Raw genomic sequence first — 20,820 nt, forward strand, 5'->3', positions numbered from 1 at the left:
GGTTGTCAGGAATGAAAATATCTCCATCAGAGTTTTGGGGCATTTTGTTTTGTTTTGTTTTGTTTTGTTTAGAAATATTTTGGCTATCCAGGATTCTTGTACTTCCATGCAAATTTTTAGATTATTCTATTTCTGTAAAAACTTTCATTGGATATTTGATGGGAATTGCTTCTTATACTTGTTAAATGTGCGTGAAGAGTAATGACAGCCGTTGCTAGTGGCTGCATTTATTAGAGTGAAACTTTGAGATTATGACCAAAGATAAAATGAGAAAGTTGTCTACCAGTTTTTCACTAAGGTAGAAATTAAATAATTTATGGAAGAACTAACTTGTAAGCATACAAAAATCTAAAATCATAATTATACATAAATCATTAAGTATCTTCAAATAACTTACTCCTTCAGTGTAAGTTTTATAACTGATATTTGTATATTTAATATTTTAATGTTATATTTATATGCTTGATTTCCCTGTTTTTATTTACATAACTAATTTATAAAGTAATCTTATTAAATCATTAAGTATGATTTCCATTTGATTAGAATTTGAATATATTGTGTTTCTCTCTGATGCCATTTTTAGGAGTATTTTTAAAGAATTTCTTAAAATCTTTCAAATATTCCACTGTTTTCCCAGAAACAATATACAGTGTGTGTGTGTGTGTGTGTGTGTGTATCTGTATACATAGGAAATAAACATTTTCCTGGGGATAATTGTAGTTTTATCACAGAAATGCACAGTGGTGTGTACCTTCCTTTTGTTTAGTTTCAGAAACCACTACCATTCCTCCTCCCTCAAGGCCACTCAACTATCTATCAACAGTGTAGCTCAGTGTGACTGTATCTTAGAGCTTCAGAAGCAGATTTAAATCAAGAAACTATGGCAGGTAAATAAATTCGAAAAATTAAAGACCATTGGAAAACCATCCAGGCATTGAAAAAACTGAACAAGGCACAGTGGATAAAGGTGCTTGCTCTCAAGCCCAAGAGCATCAGTTCATTCCCTGCAACCAACATGGTGGGAGAAGAGAACTAGCTGCTGCAAGTACCCTCTGACCTCTGTGGGCTGACCACTAGCACACGCATGCACACACAGAAGTGTAAATAAAACAAAAAAATCAACTGAAAATAAATTTGGGCATGTTAATAAATATCAGTAAACAGGTTTTTTTAATTTTGAATAATTTAGCCTAGATTTCTGTGATATATATACATATACTCATGTATATTTATGTATACACATGCTTTTTATTGTAACTTTCTTAACAAAATTATAATTTAATGCTAAACTTAACATGGTGGAAAGAGGATGAATATTCTGGAGTCAGAACTATTCAATTATAGCCATATTGTTTAAACTCATTGCTCTCATATGCAAAATAAAATCAGTTTGTAAGATCATCATAGTAAATGATAAAGTAGTTCCTTCTACATAAAATGCACTAGATATTTTTACTGTCCCTTATTTCTTACTCAATTAAAATTATAAATTGAGAACTTAAAAAAAGAAAAACATTTCAGCCCAACCAGGTTTTAAAATTAAAGCCAACAGGCTAATCTTTGCATTTTTCTGTTTCAATGTGAACTGGCATTCTGTGCCTCATCACACTTCTGAGGTCTCTGTCTACTGTGAGGTTGAATAGATCTTTCTGTGCAGCAGGGTTTCCCTCCTACTGGCAGGAACTTCATTTTAAAATGTGGAGTTAGGCATGAGCTGTACTAGGAGACAACTGTGTAATGAGCCCTGTCTCAAAAACAAGAAAGGTGTAACTATGTATTAAAGTTCCATAAAAGTAACATATATAACATTTTGTATGTTCCTTTCATGAATATGAACATAAAATAGAACCTTACTTAACCATGAAATGTGAAACTGTACTAGAAGCCTTCTGTGTTTTAGAGATGTGACTATATATTCAGCTCATGTGAGCTTTTCTGGTCGGTAGGACACATCTCTTTATGATGTGTGGCAGGAACAAAGATGTCTTTTGTTCTAGCCCATATTGGATCAGATATCCCCAGCAAACTTGGTTTCTTTGAGACAATGTACAGAACTACATAAACAAACACCTTTGTGTTACTTGACTAAACAGTCGGAAGTGTCACACTCAGTCATGAAAGTAAAAGCACTTTGTTATTCTTACTATGCACGAGTTTGAGGAGGAGGCCACAGAGAAATTATTTATAAGTGACATTCATGAGTGCCATTAAAATTTAAAGACAAAAGCTCATTTCTTTACCTATAAGTATTTATTTTTTTATCCATGAAGCTTTCCCCAAACTCTGAATTTTTAAATCAGAGTGGCTTAGTAGAGATGCGCATACAGATAAGGGAGAGCTTGCTTTAAAACAAGTAGCAAAATATTCCCCAAAGCATTTTGATGCATGTACATTTTCTTTGCTTTTTTGTTTTTAGTGGGGGAGGGAGTGGCAAAAGCTCTGTACATCCCCCATGCATGTGAATACCCCTGGGTAGCCAAGCTCTATGGAGGAAGCCAACTTCTTCATAGATTTGCAGTAAGGGCAGGACAGAAGAGGAGACAAGCCCACAGAGTATTAGCCCCTCCTTCTTATCATAGCAAGGACCCTTCTTGGAGTTTTTGTTTGGTTTGGTTTGGTTTTTGGCCTCTAGGGAACCTAATGCATCCTACGTAATAGTGACCTTTAACTAGGCTGTATACAATGTGGCCTTTTATTAGTTACTTTTAACTAGGCTATGTACAGTGTATCCTTTCATTAGACTATGTACAATGTGGCCTTTTATTCTAAGGATCACAAAACAGTGGTGAGATAGGTATTACTGGCCTTTTGCACAGGGAAACTGAGATACAAATCATAAGTGTCTGAGAGTGGAGAGTTAGCTCATCCGTTAAGAGCACTTTTACTTCTAGAGGATCCAACTTCAGTTCCCAGCACCCACATGGTGGCTCACAACCATCTGAAGCTCCAATTCAAGGAACTCTGATGCCCTCTTCTGATAGCCACAGGCCCCAGGCATGTATGAGGTGCACATACGTACCTCCAAGCAGAACACTCTAAAATAAAATAATCTAAAACTTTAAAAAGAATATTTTAATGCTTTGTTCATCTTAAGAAATGAGGAGGTCAGATCCCAGTTCCAGCTTATTGCCTCCAAAGCCCACCCCCTTCCCGGAGCACCACTCTTCTCTTTCCCCTGTGAGTTGTGAAGATGCAGCTTCCGAGAGCATAAGGCATGGAAGAGAGTAAGCCAGGGTTTGTGAGCTAAATGATTGGTACATCATGAAAGTTAAATTCCAGAAAAGACGTCAGTGTCAAAGCCAAACTTTCATTTCCACTGATGCTTCAACGTCAAGTCCCAGAATCAGCTTGTAATTGAGCAAGGATGGTACATTTGTTGGGGGGGCAGGGGGGGGGCTCCTTTCCCCAGTACCACAATTGCCGTCCAGCAAGAAAGTAGAGTAAAAAGCATGTTCAACAATTATAGGTCTGGGTAATGTGGTTTGGTCTTCGTACCTTCACTCAGGTGGAGCCCGAGAAGTTGAAGACCCTCACAGAAGGTTTAGAAGCCTACAGCCGAGTCCGGAAAAGGAGCAGAAAGTAAGCGCTTTGGTTTTCTGTTCTCTCTTTCCTTCAGAGACTGTGAAGTCTCAATGATTTGTTTCGCAGTAATATTCTTTGATATTTATCATCCGAAGACCATAACAGACACACCAAACATACTGTTGCAGAAAGACATTTTTCCATGTAATTTGTCCATATGGCATGTAGGATTTGCTTCTTCACCCATACTGTCCCGCCCCCATCTTCACCTCTTTGTAGGATGGGGGGTGGGGGGGCGGGGCCTGGGTGGAGCATGCAGTTACACACGTGTAACGAAGCTAGCAGATTACCTACCCACCAGTCAAGGCGATACTAGTGATGTCGGCTGTTCTTTTGCCACAGTTATGGACTGGAATATAATTTCTCTTTGAAATCTAACATGAAATTAAACTTTTGACCATTATTATTCAAGTCTTTCTGGATTGATATTTGAAGAGTAAAATATACAGATATGAAGGTAATAATATAAAGTATTTATGATAAGGTAGTTTATGAATTGCTATTATCATTTCATATGAAGGTAGAGAAACAAGTGTAGTTCTGCATTTGTATACAGAGGATAATTTTAAACCATGTCACTGGTATACCTGTTTAGTTCCCCATTTTCAAACAACCAAATATTATATAGCAAGGCTGGCAAGATAGTCCTTGCTACTGAGCCTGGTGACCAGAGCTGGAAACCCTGGACCCACAGACTGGGAGAAGAAAACCAGCTCCTGAAAGTTATACTCTGATCTCTATGTGTGCACCATGGTGTGGGCAAACTGTGCATGTAAACACACACAACTGGATAGTTTTGCCAAAAAGAATCACACATTAATCTTTGTTCATTTGTAAAATGATTCTTACACACATCTTAATGCACAGGCTTAGTCTTTGCTGGTTTTGTTTTGATATCTTATTGAAATTTTTATTTATTTTATATTATGTGGTGCTGGGGATAGACCTCAAGAGTGTCGAAAGTTCATGAGTGTTCTCCCACTTACCGCCCCACCCACCATCCTCTTAAACATACCAGCTTCACTTACATGGTTGATAAGAGACCGTAAAAGTCCTAGGGCCCTCTACACTCAAGTGGCACTTCCCCTGCAAAGTTTGGATATAGGACAGGACCAGTAGGATTAACACAGGTACAAACAGGAAGGGATAGTGTGAAATACTGACGTCACACATGTGTAGTGAGTCAGTGTGAATTCTCAGTGGTGCCCCTGCTTTTGCTGTAAAAGACTCCAAATGCTTCTGCCAGGGAGGCACACTACATACTTGGGTTATTTGCTAGATGTATTTGCTAACACAGAAGTGATACTTACAAACACTGCTTTGAGATGAACTGGGTCTCTCCCCCGGCACCAAATTTTCAGGTAGGCCTGAAAATTTTCTAAAAGGTGATGCATAACACAATTTTAAAATTGTTTCTTTAGAGCCAGTCTACTGTTTGTGGTGAGTTGAAATGGGACTATATTAAGCACTGTTCTTTATCATAAGAAATCATAGAGTTTAGCATACAGATTGAAGCGACACAACGCAGAAGTAATAAGATGTAGCCTTACTGATTATACTGCTGTCAGACTACACTGGCCAGCCTCATGTACATCAGAGCAGTGTTTTGCATTTTACACGGCTGTTGTTTTCTTTTGTGTTATTCTCCCAATCTCAAAATAATCCATAATTACCAAGCCCATTTGCAGAGGAGGACACTTAGACCCAAATATCTTGACTAATTAGTTCAAAGTTAAATAACTGGTAAATGATGTTGAACCAAATCTCCTATTTATTCACTTATTTATTCCCAATTTTATCTGTTCCTAATTTAGAAAAAAACGTGCCACCCACAGTGTTATTGTCCTTAGAGACATATCCCAAAACACACAATTAAAATGTGAAAATAACAAGGAAAGCAATATATGTAAGTATATATGGAAAACAGAGAAGTGACAGTGACCTCAGCAAAGATGGTTCTAGAGCTGGGCATCCCGACATGCACCTTTAGTCCCAGCACTCAGGAGGCAGAGGCAGGTGAATCTCTGTGAGTTGAAGGCCGGGGCTGGTCTGCATAGTGAGTTCCAGGTCAGCCAGAGCTAAGTAGAGAGATCCTAACTCAAAAAAAAAAAAAAAAAAAAAAAAAGGTTCCTAGAGGTGATACCAAAGCCAAAACCTTACACAGTACCAAAGTGGGGTGGGGTGGGACAGTACTTAGATAAGGTCCGTATTGAATTTGGGGAAGCATCAGACAGAAAACTCCAAGAGATAGAACCACAGAAGTCTAAGCAGGAGCGAGCATATTGTCTCTTTATTTGAAGTATCCAGACCAGGAAGGTAGTCAGATTTTTCACCTTGATATGAATGTGTAAGAGGAAGAATCTTAGGGAAACAGTCTCAGTAGTAGATGATCTTGGAGCTCATGCCAGGAGACAAGAAAGGATAAGAACCCAAGCAATAATGAGAATGGAGGAGAAGAAATATGATCAGGAAATACTTAGGAGACAAAATAAGGAAACCACACTAATGATCAGAATAAGAAGGAAAGCAATCACAGACCTGGGCTTCCACAGTGAGGACAGGGTAGAAACACTGACCTACAGATATATGCTGCATCTGCAGGGTGGCTGACAGACAGGTCTGAAACTGGAAGAATGGTATTTAATATGTAAAAATGTTCTACTCACACAGAGTTATCTGACCAATTTGGAGATTAGTGCACTAAGGATTGAATACTGGGAAAGCAAAACATTTAACAAAATGAAAAAGATGGAGCAAAATGCTAGGGAAAAGAAGAAGAACCAGGGGGAGGGGGAAAGCCATAGAAGACTAAAGATGGCCATGGTGGTTTAGGAATGTAATCCAGCACTCTGAGAAGTTGAAGCAGGAGGTTCACTATAAGTTCAAGACCAGCTCAGGCCAAAAAGTGAGAAACTGTCTCAAAAAGAGACAGAGCACAAAGACTGAAACAATCAACAGAGATATAATAAGACAAGAATGAGTCTTCTCCATTGGAGTGGGCAATTGGAGGCCATTGTGGCCATGGCAAGGCTGCTTTTCAGGTTTTTGGTTTTTTTTTTGTTTTTTTTTTTGTTGTTGTTTTTTTTTTGTTTTGTTTTGTTTTTGTAGCATACAAAGTTCTTATGGATTAAGGAATGAAATAAAGAAGTAGAGAAAGGAGAACATAGATGTTCACTTTCTATTCTTCCTGTGAAATTTTCTGGAAAAAACACAATAAATTTGGAGTCTTTTATTTTTAGGGTTGGGGGGGGTCAGATTTGATTTGTTTATTGTTGTTTGGGGGGTGCATATGTGCATTTCTATTCACCATGTGTGTGCCTGGTTCCTGGTGCCATGGAGGTCAGAAGTAGGAATCAGATCCACTAGAACTGGAGTTACCTAGAGCTGCAAGCAACAGGAAATTCAAACCAGGCTCTCTATAAGAGCAGCAGCTGAGCCATCTCACCAAAGCTATCATAGATTTTGTAGTTTCTTTCTCATTCCTGTGAGGAAAAATACCCTGACAAAGAACACCTGACAAAAGCAACTCACAGGAAAAGGTTCGTTTTGGCTTACAGTTCCAGAGGGACACAGTCCATCCTGATAGAGATGCAGGCAAGAACCGGAATGTTACAGTATGGGGCAAGAACCGGAAGCTGGCTGGTCACATTGTATCTGCACTCAGGAAATGAATCAGCAGGAGGTGGAGCCAGGTTATAAAACCTCAAGGCCTATCCTTCAGTAGCCCGGTTACCTCAGCAAGGCTCCACTTCCTAAATACTTAACAATCTTCCCAAACAGCAGTACCAGCTTAGGCACCAAGCATTCAAATACATGAAATACCACAACAATGGCAAAGCTTTAAGTATTACTGTAGACTAAGAAGAGGAAAAATCTGAGAAGGGAAAGTGTTCAGAGAGTTAAGATGGTGATTCTTGTCCTGGATACAAACCTTATTTTTTTGTGGCTTCATAGCTGTATACCTCTGGGTGTGTTGCTTAATCTCTCTGACTCTAAATCCACATTTCTAAAGTGTGCATATTAATTCCTTCTTCAGTACTCTACATAGATAATAAAGAAAGCCTTACATACAGAACTTGGCCTACACAGGTGAAAGTAAAAGAAAGAAATTGACCCATACTTTTGCCAGTTGAAACATGTTATAGTAAGTGTTTACAATTTTATGTAGTCATTTAAATCATTAATATGATAAATGAATATTCTTAAACTGTCATATCTATTACATCCTAATCATAAGAATTAGGAACATTTTAACACTTAATTCAGGTTAATCTTTTACTTAAAGAAGTGGCTCTACTAAAGAAAAATTCTAGAGCTTTTAGATGCATTATTATTTTCAATTATCAGGGGATCTAAGCCTTCCATGTGTATAAATTCTTTTAGTTACCTGCTATAAAGATGGAGAATGGTAGATGATCAAAATGAGCCAGGTATTTTTTCACTTTAAAACTGAGAAAGGTCACCACACTTGAGTCATGGAGCATGTGAAAATCAAGCTGGTAACAGTGTGGAAGCTTCGTCCCCTACTGGACAGCCTTCATGGTGCTATATAGAAGATGCTATGTGGGCTACTAAAAAAAAAAAAAAAAAAAAAATCAACTCCCTTGCCCAGCTGTGAACACACCAGGCTATAAGAATGCCCAGCCTGGAGGTACAAACCCACTAGTGCAATAGTGGCATGGGTTTAGGGAGTAACCAACCACTTTTTAAAATTAGATTTAAGGCTTGATCTATAAGGCATAATTTGTGCCTGATACTATTAACTGGGCCAGCAGTTCATGGCTGGCCAGGTCACAGGCCCTGACAAACTACTACTATTACTCTGATAAATGGACATAGTAATAAACTGCCCCTAAGATCTTTATATCGATAGATTAATGCATCTCTCAACCCTCATCAGAGAAACTTATTTGGTAGATGGTGATGAGTATAGAGACCCACAACTGATCAACATGTAAAAAATAAGAGGTGTTCAGTTCTAGATAAGATGCTTGTATCACACCTTTCTCAAACTAAGGTTTGAGAATCATCTCAGAAGAGGGAGTGACAGAAAGAATCTAAGAGCCAGAGGAAGTGAGTATCTGCAGAGAAGCAGGCCAGTCAGCATTCCGGCATGGACAGGAGAGGGACTTGGGACATTCTGTCTCAGATGAAGAGCTATTGGCAACAGACAGCTATGGAAGACAAAGCAGCAGCAGCAGCAGCAGCAGCAGCAGCACGTGAAGTTGGGAGGGAAAAGTGAGAGGAGGAGGAGAAATAGCAGGAGTTGTGGATTTTACGAAAATGAATCCAAACATTAAAACTCCCAAACACTAAAAAAGAATAAATTCAACTTAGCTTTTTAAAATTGTCTCCAGTTTTCATACTGCTTTATAGTTTAATTTTCAGAGCACAGACTTCTTGATTTTCCATTCTTATCCAAATTTGCTATGATCTACCCGAAGTGAGTCATATTCTCACAAAGTAATGTGTAATCTCTCAGCTCATACTTACATCTAGAATCATTCATTGGTTCTACCTGCCTTTTTCCTTTGTAGTTAGTGAAGATAAAGATAGTATGTGGCAATGTAGTCCAAGGGCACGAGAAGTAGCAATTACCTCCATTAATAACTAGAAATGTGATTATATGGACGTCTATTGCTTAATCAATTAGGGCTTAGAGTGTCCATTAGTAAAAATGTTTATTATTAATTGTCAGCGGGAAATACAAAATACTAGCAGAGACTCCACAGGGGGCCTCTCAAGACTGGAAAACCAAATTCTGACTAATTGTTTCCTTTATGAACTCATGGAGCTTTCTCTTCCTCTCTTGAGCTCACTTGTCCCTGGCAGGAATACTGTGGAAACCATCGTGTAGATGCGACAGCTGGAAAAATGTCTTTACATCTTGACTCTCATGATGTCCTCAAATAATGTCATGCTCCACATCTGTGTATTCTCTCTCCAGAAATAGTCATTTCTCCATCTAGTACCTGTTTAAGTTTACTCTAAATGCAGCACTGTACGATTTAGTCTAAATTAACCTTGATTTTTTTTGGGGGGGGAGGGGTACACGCACATGCCATGGCAAATGTGCGGTCAGAAGACAACTTGTGGGAGTCGGTTCTCTTCTGTTCCCACATTGGTTTTGGAACTCAAACCCAGGTGATCAGGCTTTGATAGTGAGTACCTTTACACGCTGAACCACTTCACTGGCCCATATTGATGTATTTTTACAAATATTGTTTTTAATAATTGGGTAGACAATGAATTCCTTATGTTCTAACTTTGTATTCAATAAGTAATGTTATTAAATCATTTTTGTACTTTGGTCAGGTTACTGTGTTCTTCATAGGAAAATATTATGACTCTTACCTTGGAAAGTTATTTATAGTTAAATATATATTTTTCAAATTACATACTGATAAAGGATTTCACCCTGTCACCTAAAAAAATTTATGAAGTACTATATACACACAGTTGTCATAATACCTACTTCAGGAGATTGCTCTGAAGATTAAATGAGACAACACATAAAGATCTAACACAATTCTTGGCAAATACAAGCCTTTCAATAAATAGTAAGTACTTTTGCTCTTAAAATTCCAGAAAGAGGTGGCAAAGCAGCCCTGTGGCCTTGTAAAGATGCTTTCTGAGTTCAACCCTGGCTTCCATGTGGTTGGAGAACCAACTCCCATAACCAGACTTTTAATTTCAGCACCAAGACTTGTACACTCTCACACATAAATAAATATTTATAAATATCTGTATATATACTTACATGGCTTGTACACTCATACATAAATATTTATAAAGATGTATATATATACATATATATATTTATATATAAATGCATGGCTTGTACACTCATAAATAAATAAATAAAATATATACTTATGTATGTATTTTAAAAGATTCAAGGGAAGAGAACAAGATTCCCTAATGGATTTTTTTAGTGAAATGTTTTATCTTCTTTTTAGCTATGTAGAACTTTTTAGGTATAGTTCATTATAATCCATAATATGTTATAATGAAAATACATAAAAAATGAAATATCTTTGAAACAAATGCATATGGAAACTGGAGAAATAGTTAAGAGCACTGGCTGCTCTTCCAGAGGACTGAGGCGCAATTTCTAGCACCCACACAGGAGCTAACAACCATCTATAAATCCAGTCCCAGGGAATCCAACACTTTATTTTGGCCTCTGTGGTTACCAGGCATGTGCATGGTATACAAACATACTTGTAAACAAGAAACTCATACACATAAGTATATATTTTTAATCCAGTTCAAAAGACAGATTAAAGATAAGCTTATTGAATGCACTGCAGGAAGTGTGATATTATTGATCAATTTCCCCATGGATGATTTATTTTATCAGGAATCTCAGCATAGCCAAACATAGAAGGTTCCATAGACCTGGATTTGAGTTTCCTCCCAACCACCAGAGATCATACTTAGCAAACTCCTCACTGGAAAAACAACGCAGAGTGACTCTACAAGATGCAGGGCTCCCTTACCCTGGAATGGCAGGAGGTGTATATATGAAAATGCTATGCACTGGGAAGAAAGAATGAAAAATTTATGTCAACTACAATAGTGCCCGAAATAAAGACACTGGAATACTGGTGTGGTGATGCATGCCTCTCACCCCAGCACAGAGGCAGAGGATGCTGAGTTAGTTCCAGGTTGACACTGGCAAGACCCTGTCTCAAAATAATAGTAATAATGGTGGTGGTGGTGGTGGTGGTGATGGTGATGGTAATGATGATAGAGGAGTGGGGAAAGATGAATTGTGTATCATGACAGGTTTTTATATGTATAAGTACATAAAGCAATTCTGTCTATAGTGTATCATATAAAACATGAGCTAGGAAGGCATATGAGAGTGAGTGTGACTGAAAATACCGACCAAGTAGAAATACTAGATTTATCTTTTTGATTAAAAAATACTTAATAAGAACATATAATTTATTAACAACCCATTCTGGAGAGTGGGTATGTTGGGATTTTCCTGAACTTCTCTGCATTTTTTAGTTTTTTTTTTTTAATTAGTGGAGACAGACAGACAGACGACAGACAGACAGACAGACAGACAGACAGGCAGGCAGGCAGGCCAGATCATTAAGAGCAACAAATGCTAGAGAGAATTGTTGGTGGTATCCTTATAACTGGTTCAAGTTAGTAGGTTGATCTTTCCTTCCAATTGAACCGACTTAAATGAACATTTGTTTTAACAAGATGTAGGACCATTTATGTTCACTTTGGACAAAACCGCTTAGCAAATGTATGGAGCCTTCATAGTGTGTTTAGAAGTGTGATACTCAAAGGTAGATAACTAAGTATCTGTAAAGCTCAGAAAAAAAAAAAAAAGGCATTGTCAGGTCATTGTGTATAAAGGATAAAGCCTAGGGAACACTGTGGTAAGTGGAAAGACTTTGTCTGAAGGCATTCCGCTGAAGTTAAAGTGTGCTTTCTCCCATAGCTGCACATTTCCAATCTCCATGCAGATCTATCCAGAGATAGGACTTAACTCTTGGAAAGCCATGGTAATTGATAGCCTGCTATAGGAGTTTGCTTCAGCTGCTTTCCCATCAGTTGTCCTGATAGGATGAACGCCAGTAGATTGCCTGAATATTCAGAAGATTGAGGAGTACGATTTATATATGTAAATGAGGAGAAATAAAGTAGGGTAGGCAAAGACCGTGTAGCCGCAGAGAATTGCCTGACTGTAGTAACAGGCGCAGCTTCATCAATACCGGTTTTTAAAACATGACATGTGTGGTATGTTATTCTCGGAATGCTGAGCGAAAAGCAATAGTCAGAGGCGTCTGAGACAATCATTGTGTGTCTGTTGAAAGGATCACGTCATTTCGGTTTAAGGGAAACTGGCAAAACCAGCCTCCGAGCCTCGGGTATAACAAGGTAATAAGCCTAACCCATGCACCAAAATTTAGCTTTCTTTTTGCTCAATTCTACTTAGCTGAGATGAACCAGAAAGGGCGGAGGGAGCTCCCTAGTGGCCAGAGCTTGCAGTTCAGCCCCGGTGTCCTAGCCACAGCCTGTTTCCTGGTAGGAAGCACAGGTTTGGCGACCACAGAGCTCCTGAGCCAGTCTTCATCAAAATGCAGAAGAAACACACAGTGGAGTGGGCTTCCTGCGTTAACCTTAGCTGCGGTGTTACTTTCATCGTTAGTGTTCAGTGCTGGGAACCCCAGAGTGATGCTTTATCGCCTGAACTTCCCAAATCTGAATCTAGATGGACTTTCTCTGATAGAATTGGTATTTTTGTCTTCTGATTAGGGAATTAAATTGAGGCTTTTGTTTCTTTAATTGTTAATTTGGCATGTTGTTTTTATTAATTCCAGAAGTGGAAAGCTAAATAACCATTTAGAAGCTGCTATTCACGAGGCCATGAGCGAACTGGACAAAATGTCTGGGACTGTAAGTTAATTTATTTTTTTCCATTATACTAGTTTCTTTGAAAATAAATTGCATTAACACTTCTTTTGTTAAAATCTCTTAAACATTGTGGAGCAACTCTCCTAGCAATACTAAACTGCCAGGCAAGCAAAGACCAGTGGCAGAAAAGCATTTAAGGAAAGGGAGCCTGTATTAGCTATGGATTGTTTTTCTGAGATAAGTAACTTTTGTTTTCTTAAAAAGGTTCATCAAGTGTCAGCAGCAATATGGTGAGGTCCCAACCCCAGCTTTCTGCATTTGGCTGTGAGAAGCAGTGACCATCACTGTAACCAAAATATTCAGCAATGCAACCTCCCTCCATTCATTTAAAAAAAAAAACAAAACAGTTTGGTCCAAAAAAAAAAAAAAAAAGTTTGGTCAATCTTGAGGGTATATTAACTTCTTATTTCCTTCTGCTACCTTAAATTAAAATGTTTTGTGCAAATTTCTGTTACTACTAACTGTAAATCCTGTGACTGAGAAAGAGATGTGCTTTCTCTTCACGTTGTTGTTGAACTATGCATCCAGTCGTTTGAGATGAGAAGTATAAAGCTTTCTCTCCATCACACACAGACTCAAACACATAAATATAATTTTAGTAATCTCCTTAAAGGAAGAATTATTTCAGGCTGTGTGTAGGAATGACAAGTCATTTACTTAGGTCATCTGAAACTAACCGTCCATCCAATGGCTGCCTAACGATGGGTAACAGTTAGTGGGCCTCAAGATGTGGCCATTGGTGTGGGTCATAGAAATGTGTTCATCTAACCTACGACTGGATGACACTGAGTTTCCTGGTGAGCCTGTAGGTCTAGACCAGTGGCCATCAACTCAACATCCTCTAGAAACAGGCGCATAGTATCTGTCAATAAAGAGGATCAGGAATGAGAGCAACATCAATTCTAGGTCATGCCTCACTTGATTCTGGTGCCTGCTGAGGATGGTGCAACTCCACTCAGCCACATCTGGGCCTAGAGCCCTTCTCGGTGGAGTGCCCACCGCCCCTGGTGGAGAACTTGATACTCTCCTGTTCATATAACCTTTGCATCCTGCTTAATACTAACGAGAGAGAAGGCATGAAGAAATGTCAGCATAGCTCCTATGAGCCCAGACGGCCTCAACTCAAGTAGGTTAGGAAATGCATTAAACAATTTACTTTCCCAAGAAAAAGATAAGAATGGGTTGGCTTTCGTTTCATTAATCTCTGCCTTGGGACATTTGGCCTTTGTGGCTACTAGGCATTGGCACCTAATGGAGCAATCTTGGAATGTATTCTTCAGAAACACTTTCTCCTTCACGATGAGCAGAGTTGAGCCATGTGGGAAGGGGCACTGGATTTGCCTCAACTCTCTTGAGAACCAAAAACTAAAATTTCTCATGTTTACAATGGTTTCAAAGATATTAAAGCACTTGCACACACCAAAAAAAAAAAAAAAAAAAAAAAAAACATTAAAAACACTGTACAGCTAGTGAAACATGTTTTCAGGCCACAGTTGATCCACAAACTACTAAACTGCTATTGTGGATAAAGACTCTTTCCTCAATTAAATAATTCCTCGTTTCTGAATCTTAGGTGTGCTTGTTTTTAAAAGTATGTGTGGATAGGGTCTGGAGAAAGGCAGTCTGGGAAGCTTAGAGCATTACCTTAAAGTCTTAAATACTATTTGTAAAAAAGACTTTTACCTTAGATTAAAGACAAACATTTGGTGTTGTCTAACTTTATTTTAATTGGCTCATTGTTGGTAATTGAATCTGGGGCTTCATGCATATTTGGCAAGCACTTACAGTTAGCCTCCAACCCCTAAACATTATATTCTAAACACATAATTAAACCAACTGATTGTTTTCCTAACTCTAAGTCCTGTGACATCATGTTAATAGGTTAAAAATCATCTGTGATCGAAGTATTTAGACCATGGTAAATTCTACAGTGCCTTTGTTTTCAAATGCTAGCTGTTTAACATTTACTTTGGCCACAGCTTTAGGTCTACTCTGCCTTCTGGACCTTACTTCATTCTCTGACATCAGTAGCCATGTTACAGCTTAGGAGATCTGATTATTTGCCTCCTGATCCTCAAAATGTATTTGGTACCATTCAACCCTCTCTCAATGTGACTCACAGGATGAGATGCCTCTAGTTCCTTTGTTAGTATATACCAGGGCAGTCTATGAATTACTCTTCCCAGTTTGCACAAGCTCAGACCTGCTAGTGAATGGCAGTGATGGTCTATTGTCCATGCTGACTCTTCTCATGGACCAACATCCTTGGACAGAGCTACATGTAGCAATTCTGATTTTTGACACTTTGTAGCAGTTATAAAACAAGTAGCGTTATGAAAAGAACGATTGGATACTTGATATTGTTTTCCTGGCTCTCCAGGACACAGTTCCGACTCCTGTGTGCTCCACTGTTCAGTGGAGTTTTCTGGGTGTTGCTCTATCAGCTTTTGCTGTTTCCCACCCCTTGTTGAGAGAAACAGTGTACATACAGACTCAGGTCTTCATAAAATTTTAAAGTGTCCCAGGATATAGTGGCCGAAAGTGAAGCAGACTGTTTTCCTCCCTACTTCTTTATTAGAAGTCATATGGTGTTTGGGATTTCAATCTTCCTGTTGTTTTTTCCCACCTTCTTATTTCCAGGTTCACCAAATCCCACAGGGTGACAGGCAAATGAGGCCTCCCAAACCCAAGAGGAGGAAGATCTCCAGATAACAGAGACTGTTCCACTGATGCACAGTGTTTATCAAAGGAGCATGCACAGACACACCTTTATGTAGGTATTCATGCGGCCACTGTTAGATCACTCTGTAAACTATGGCAGATAGCTACCACCACTACAGGGCCCTAAAGGGAACAGCGATGGAGACGAGCGTTGATCAGGAAGGAAAATGAATGTCAAAAACAAAACAGAACAATCAAAATCCCTGTATGAACAAAAAGCGGTAAATGGTCAAGTGATCACTGAGAAACGTTTTCTATTGTACTGAAATTGTGATTATAAGAAATAGTCCAAATGTTTCTGAAGAATTTTCAGTGTTGTATATAGAAAATACAGAATTTCATGGCGATATTAGAAATGTAAATATTGTACAATATTGTCATGTACAAGCATACTTAATGCACACTTTATCTTTTATTGTACAAAGAAATAGTGTACAAAAATCTTTGGTTTCTATGGAGTACACCTACCAGAGACTACCAGTGTAAAGTGATAAATAAAAATACAACCTAAATGCTTTTCTATGATAATGTAGAAGATGCTGGTTTTGTATTTAACGGCAGAGAAAAGGCATGGTGGTGTAACACACACGTCATGGCGTCCACTGCATACCACTGCGTGTTCACTTATAATGTCTCTTTAGACAGCCCAGAAACACTAGACTGAGATTTGGGTGTCTAGGAAGCCCCCAAATTTCTGAAGAGAGAAACGCTCAGGGGGCCTAAGTCAAGAATTCATAATCTCAACCATGTTGCATTGTCATTGTCTTACAGTTTTATACATTTATACAATGAGTTCGAGTCACTTCTGCTCCCCCACCCCTTCTTTATCTCCGCGCTCTTGCCAGTGAGTGTTCTCCTACTTTGCTGTGTTCCTGTGCCTGACCTACTGAGGTTGATTAGAGCTCCTTGCCTGTGAGGGGGTGAGGAGATGTATTTACTGACACAAGGGCAACTTGTCTCTCGCTACACCAGGAGGGAAAATGAGGAGGCTACCCAGCAGTCATTAACTGCTAACTGTCCCTCCGGTGGAGTGCGGAACATGGGCCCTTCCGCCATTCATGGGGAAATAGTGATATGTTCAGTCCTGTGTGGGTTTTGTGCAGATAGCCACAGCTGCAGTGATTTCATGGGTGAGATGGTCATGACACATCCGGAGCACACTGCCCTCTCCTCTGGTCTTACGGTCTCTCCACCCCCTTTCCTACCTCGGAAAGGTGACATAGCTGTCTCATTCAGGGCATTTAAAAAACAGATTAAGTTTTATAAAATTAAAAAAAACTTAGATGAACTGTTTTTACTCAATCATTTATTTAGTAAGTCTTTGATGGCCACCTGTTGATCATTTTCTATCATTGATGCTCAGAATCAAAGGATTTATTTATTTATTTTTTGCATATAACATTTGACAAAGTAAAACTTGGAAAAACTTTTCATCTCCACACATGAAGGCAGAAGCTGTACTTTGAAACCATCTACAGACATAAGGAATGGAAACATAAAGTCAAACCACATTTTGTCTCATTCATCACAAGCAATGGTAATTTTTATTAGTATTATGTAACATATCAGATTTATTTTATTTAAAGAATTATTTATATCATTCAAAGATTATTTTTATATATACATATATGTTAATGTGGCCAAAATATGTGGGTTGAGTCTTATTAAGCAAATTATTTATGTTGCATTAAATAAGAGAAATGTAAAATAAATGTAGAAAATTACTACACTACAAATATACAAACCTAAAACTGTGCAAGGTAATGAACAATAACCATGGTGTGCTATGGTGGCATGAACAAAATTTCAGACCCCCTCAGTTAGAGATTGTCAGAAGAAAGGATCTGTTATCTCTTTTTCTTAGAACCAGCCTCCACCCAAAACCTCAGAGAGCATTGGCTGTCCTCCAGTCCTGTACTCAGCTGCTGGGAGAAGTCCCCTACTTCTGGAGGCTCTGGACTCCAAGATGCTATTCCTTTCTGACACTCATCCTTTTAAACTCTGTAGTCTCATCAGGTAACGGCACTCCAGGAACTCAGGACAAAGGAGACAAAACTCAGAGTCCACAGGACATACACGCCCACACCGAGACGAGGCTGTCCTGGAATACACAGAGATCCTCCTGCCTGAGCCTTCCAAGTGCTGGGATTAAAGGCATGTGCCACCACATCCGTCCTTTACCAGGCTCACTTTTGATATCGAAGTTCTGAGGTTTCGCCTCAGATATTTGTGTCTTTCTATCTGTTCTGTTCTCACCTTAACCCTTATCCTCAAGTCTGATGGGATGCAAACAGCTGCATCAATACTTCCTTCCGTGGTATGTTCAGTTTGTCCTTGGGGAAGGGGGTGACTATCAAGAGGGAGGATCTCAAAACTGCCTAGGCCTTCATAGAGTCACAGGAAGTGACCTTTTGTGTCATGTAATGGACACATGTTTCTTACAGGTTGATGTAGTTGCTCTCTTTAAGCCACTATTGGTTTTGTTTTTTTTTGTTTTTGTTTTTGTTTCCTTTGCATCAGCCTGTTTCATCCTGTTTGTGTCCATAGTTGTATGTATTCTCAGATAGACATGGACGTGTTTGTATGCCCGGTGGGTCTGCATGTGTTACATGTTGCTGTACAAAAGACAAGTCAGCCTTTGCCCTTCATCTTTACACCGACTTGGCCACACCTTCTTTGTGTATTTCCATTCGCACCATGATATACTTTGCATCAGGAAACCATGTAAATCTGTTTCCGTCTTGACCTCACGCTTGCTCATGGCTTTCCTATGGGTGCACAATGTGATAGAGCCTGTCCACACGGGGCTTTCTCCTTCCTCGTCCACTTGCATGGTTTCATGTGAGCAGGGAATGTAAATACTGTCAGGATTTTAGGTCATGCAAGGCTGTAACACTTTTTAAAACGTTACATCTACCTTACAATTAACAATATTGGTCTCTCATACTTCCTCTCCCCATAGAGCCATTTCCTTTGTTGTACTGAAGCCAAATTATTTTAAAATGAAAACTAACACTTTTATGTTACTAAAATTTATATTTTCTAAAATAACCATTTTTAAAGAAAAAATGAAACATTTGGAAAGAATGAATTTTTTTTTTCCTTTTTAGAACATAGTGGTCCTAAGTACCAAAGGAAATGTAAATCATTTCGTGCCCCTTCACGGTTCTGGGAAGCACACAGAATAAACCACACATCTAAGTAACTTCAACAGACTATTTTAAATGAGGAAAACTTAACTAAGAAGGCCTTGTGTGATTTGTTCTGTAGCATTACAGGCAGCCTAGGACTTGTTTTTAACAATCTGTTTAAAGGAACATTTTTTGGAACACACTTTTGAGATACACTTTGAATGGAAATACTTGAAGAACATCCATCCCGTATAATATCATGAGCCATGTTTAGTCATTTCTGAAGACCCTGACTCAAGAGTTCTATTTTGTCTGTCTTTAAAGTAAATGTGGCCTTCTCACTTTGTAGCAGTGCAGCTGTGTAGGAGGAGCTAAGGCTGACAGTTCACCTTCTGTAAGGTTCTGTAAGATTCTCAGACCACAGAGTTGCTTTTTCACTTAGGATGATAATAATACATTGTTGTTAACCAGGACGTCCTTCCATGCAGACTGTGGTCTTCACTTGCATGTTGCAAGCCATTTCCATTAGGATCTAAGGTCTGGGAAGATGCTTGGGAAGCTGGTAGCATTATTCTTTCTGAAAAGAAGGCCAAGGTTCTAAATCTCTAATTCCCTTTGACCATTTGCCCGAGCGATATAATACAAGACTCAAGTTATGAACAGAAGATAACAATTTATAGCTGTAATGCTGTTAGTCGATCTTTTTCTTTGACTCACTCTATCATATTTGCATTAGCCAAAGATATCAGAACATTAGCAACTCATCTGTGTAAACAACCCAAAAGTGAGAATCAAGTCAGTGAGCCAGAAAACAGTGAGCTGTAGAATCATGGGAAATCCTGCTAACAACTGGGGAATAATGACAAAAGTGTTCTCTTTAAATATAAAAGCTAATTTGTATCTACTGTAAATTTGTATGATCAGTCTTATCTGCTTTTATACACACTGTGTGTGTACCTCAATGACCTTTTATAAACCCGAAAAAGTGGTTGATTTAATCATTTGTTATGTAAATACAAAGTTGTCTATAAATTGGAAAATGTGATGCCATATGGCTTCATAATATACAAATGTTTTTTGTAACATTATGCCTTCATGAATTAAGTATAAATACATTGGGCTATTTGTATAGAAGAGTAGTAGTTTGCATCTCACTCAAAGGGATATTTTTATCTAGATGGTTATACCATTAGAAAAAGAAAATGGCCTGAAACTTTTCAAGTGAAAACCAACTATGGTTCCACTTTCCTGAAGTCCCCTTTTAAATACAAGGCTGTTGAACTCTGTGCTAAATACCGTGCATAATGAGATTTCCATAGGAGATACAATGATCTGTGTCAAGGATCAACATAGAAAAACTTTCCAAAGGCAGATATTCTACTTGAGAACCTACCAATCTTCCTTCCAGACATTAAGCAGGGAAGAGTCCCAGCATGCTTCCTGATTTGTTACTTACTCCTCTTTTCTGCTGTGTTCCCATGGATCTTAGAAAGTATGACGTCAATGAAAAGTCCTTAACTCTTTTGTTTCTCAAGAGTCTAGCAAGTGTCACCTCAACACTAGGCTTCTGAGCCTTGGTACTGGTGACATAGAGGCCAGGTCATTTCTGATTGAAGGGGCTGCCTTGTGCATTCTAAGACGTTTCACTGTGTCCCTTTCCTCACCTTTCTGTCAGTAACACCCTCTCCCAAGTCCTAACAATCAACAGTGTACTAGACAGCACCAAATATCTGCTAAAGTAGAAGAGTGTAGGGGTTCAAATTGGAAATTTGAAAACACTGCCTAAATTGAGCCAGTTTGGGAGCATATGTAAACTGTGAACAGATTTGCATTATATAATAATTAGGAACCTAATTCCAGAAGTAGCCAAAATTGATGTCAACTGAGTCTGTCTTGATCCATCATAGTTAAGGAAGTGAAAGCATTAATATTGGCTACACGT

The 20,820-nt window shown here is 38.6% G+C and overlaps 1 protein-coding gene across 10 annotated transcripts in view; it reads left to right on the forward strand.

Annotated features, from left to right (window-relative positions):
* Mbd5 (methyl-CpG binding domain protein 5) overlaps positions 1–16,269 on the forward strand; it is a 353,158-nt gene extending 336,889 nt beyond the window's left edge. For 9 of the 10 annotated variants that reach the window (XM_076928716.1, XM_076928718.1, XM_076928712.1 and 6 more), the window contains 3 exons: positions 3,506–3,579; positions 12,933–13,008; positions 15,667–16,269. In XM_076928716.1, coding sequence (XP_076784831.1) covers positions 3,506–3,579; positions 12,933–13,008; positions 15,667–15,738 — 222 coding nt within the window. In that variant the 3' untranslated portion in view covers positions 15,739–16,269. Of the gene's footprint in view, positions 1–3,505; positions 3,580–12,932; positions 13,009–15,666 lie in introns of those variants that run through there. The other variant, XR_013108584.1, reaches the window with a different exon arrangement.
* The last annotated feature ends 4,551 nt before the right edge of the window (positions 16,270–20,820 follow it).

Source organism: Arvicanthis niloticus, chromosome 2 (genome assembly GCF_011762505.2).
Source record: "Arvicanthis niloticus isolate mArvNil1 chromosome 2, mArvNil1.pat.X, whole genome shotgun sequence".
NCBI lineage: Eukaryota > Metazoa > Chordata > Mammalia > Rodentia > Muridae > Arvicanthis > Arvicanthis niloticus.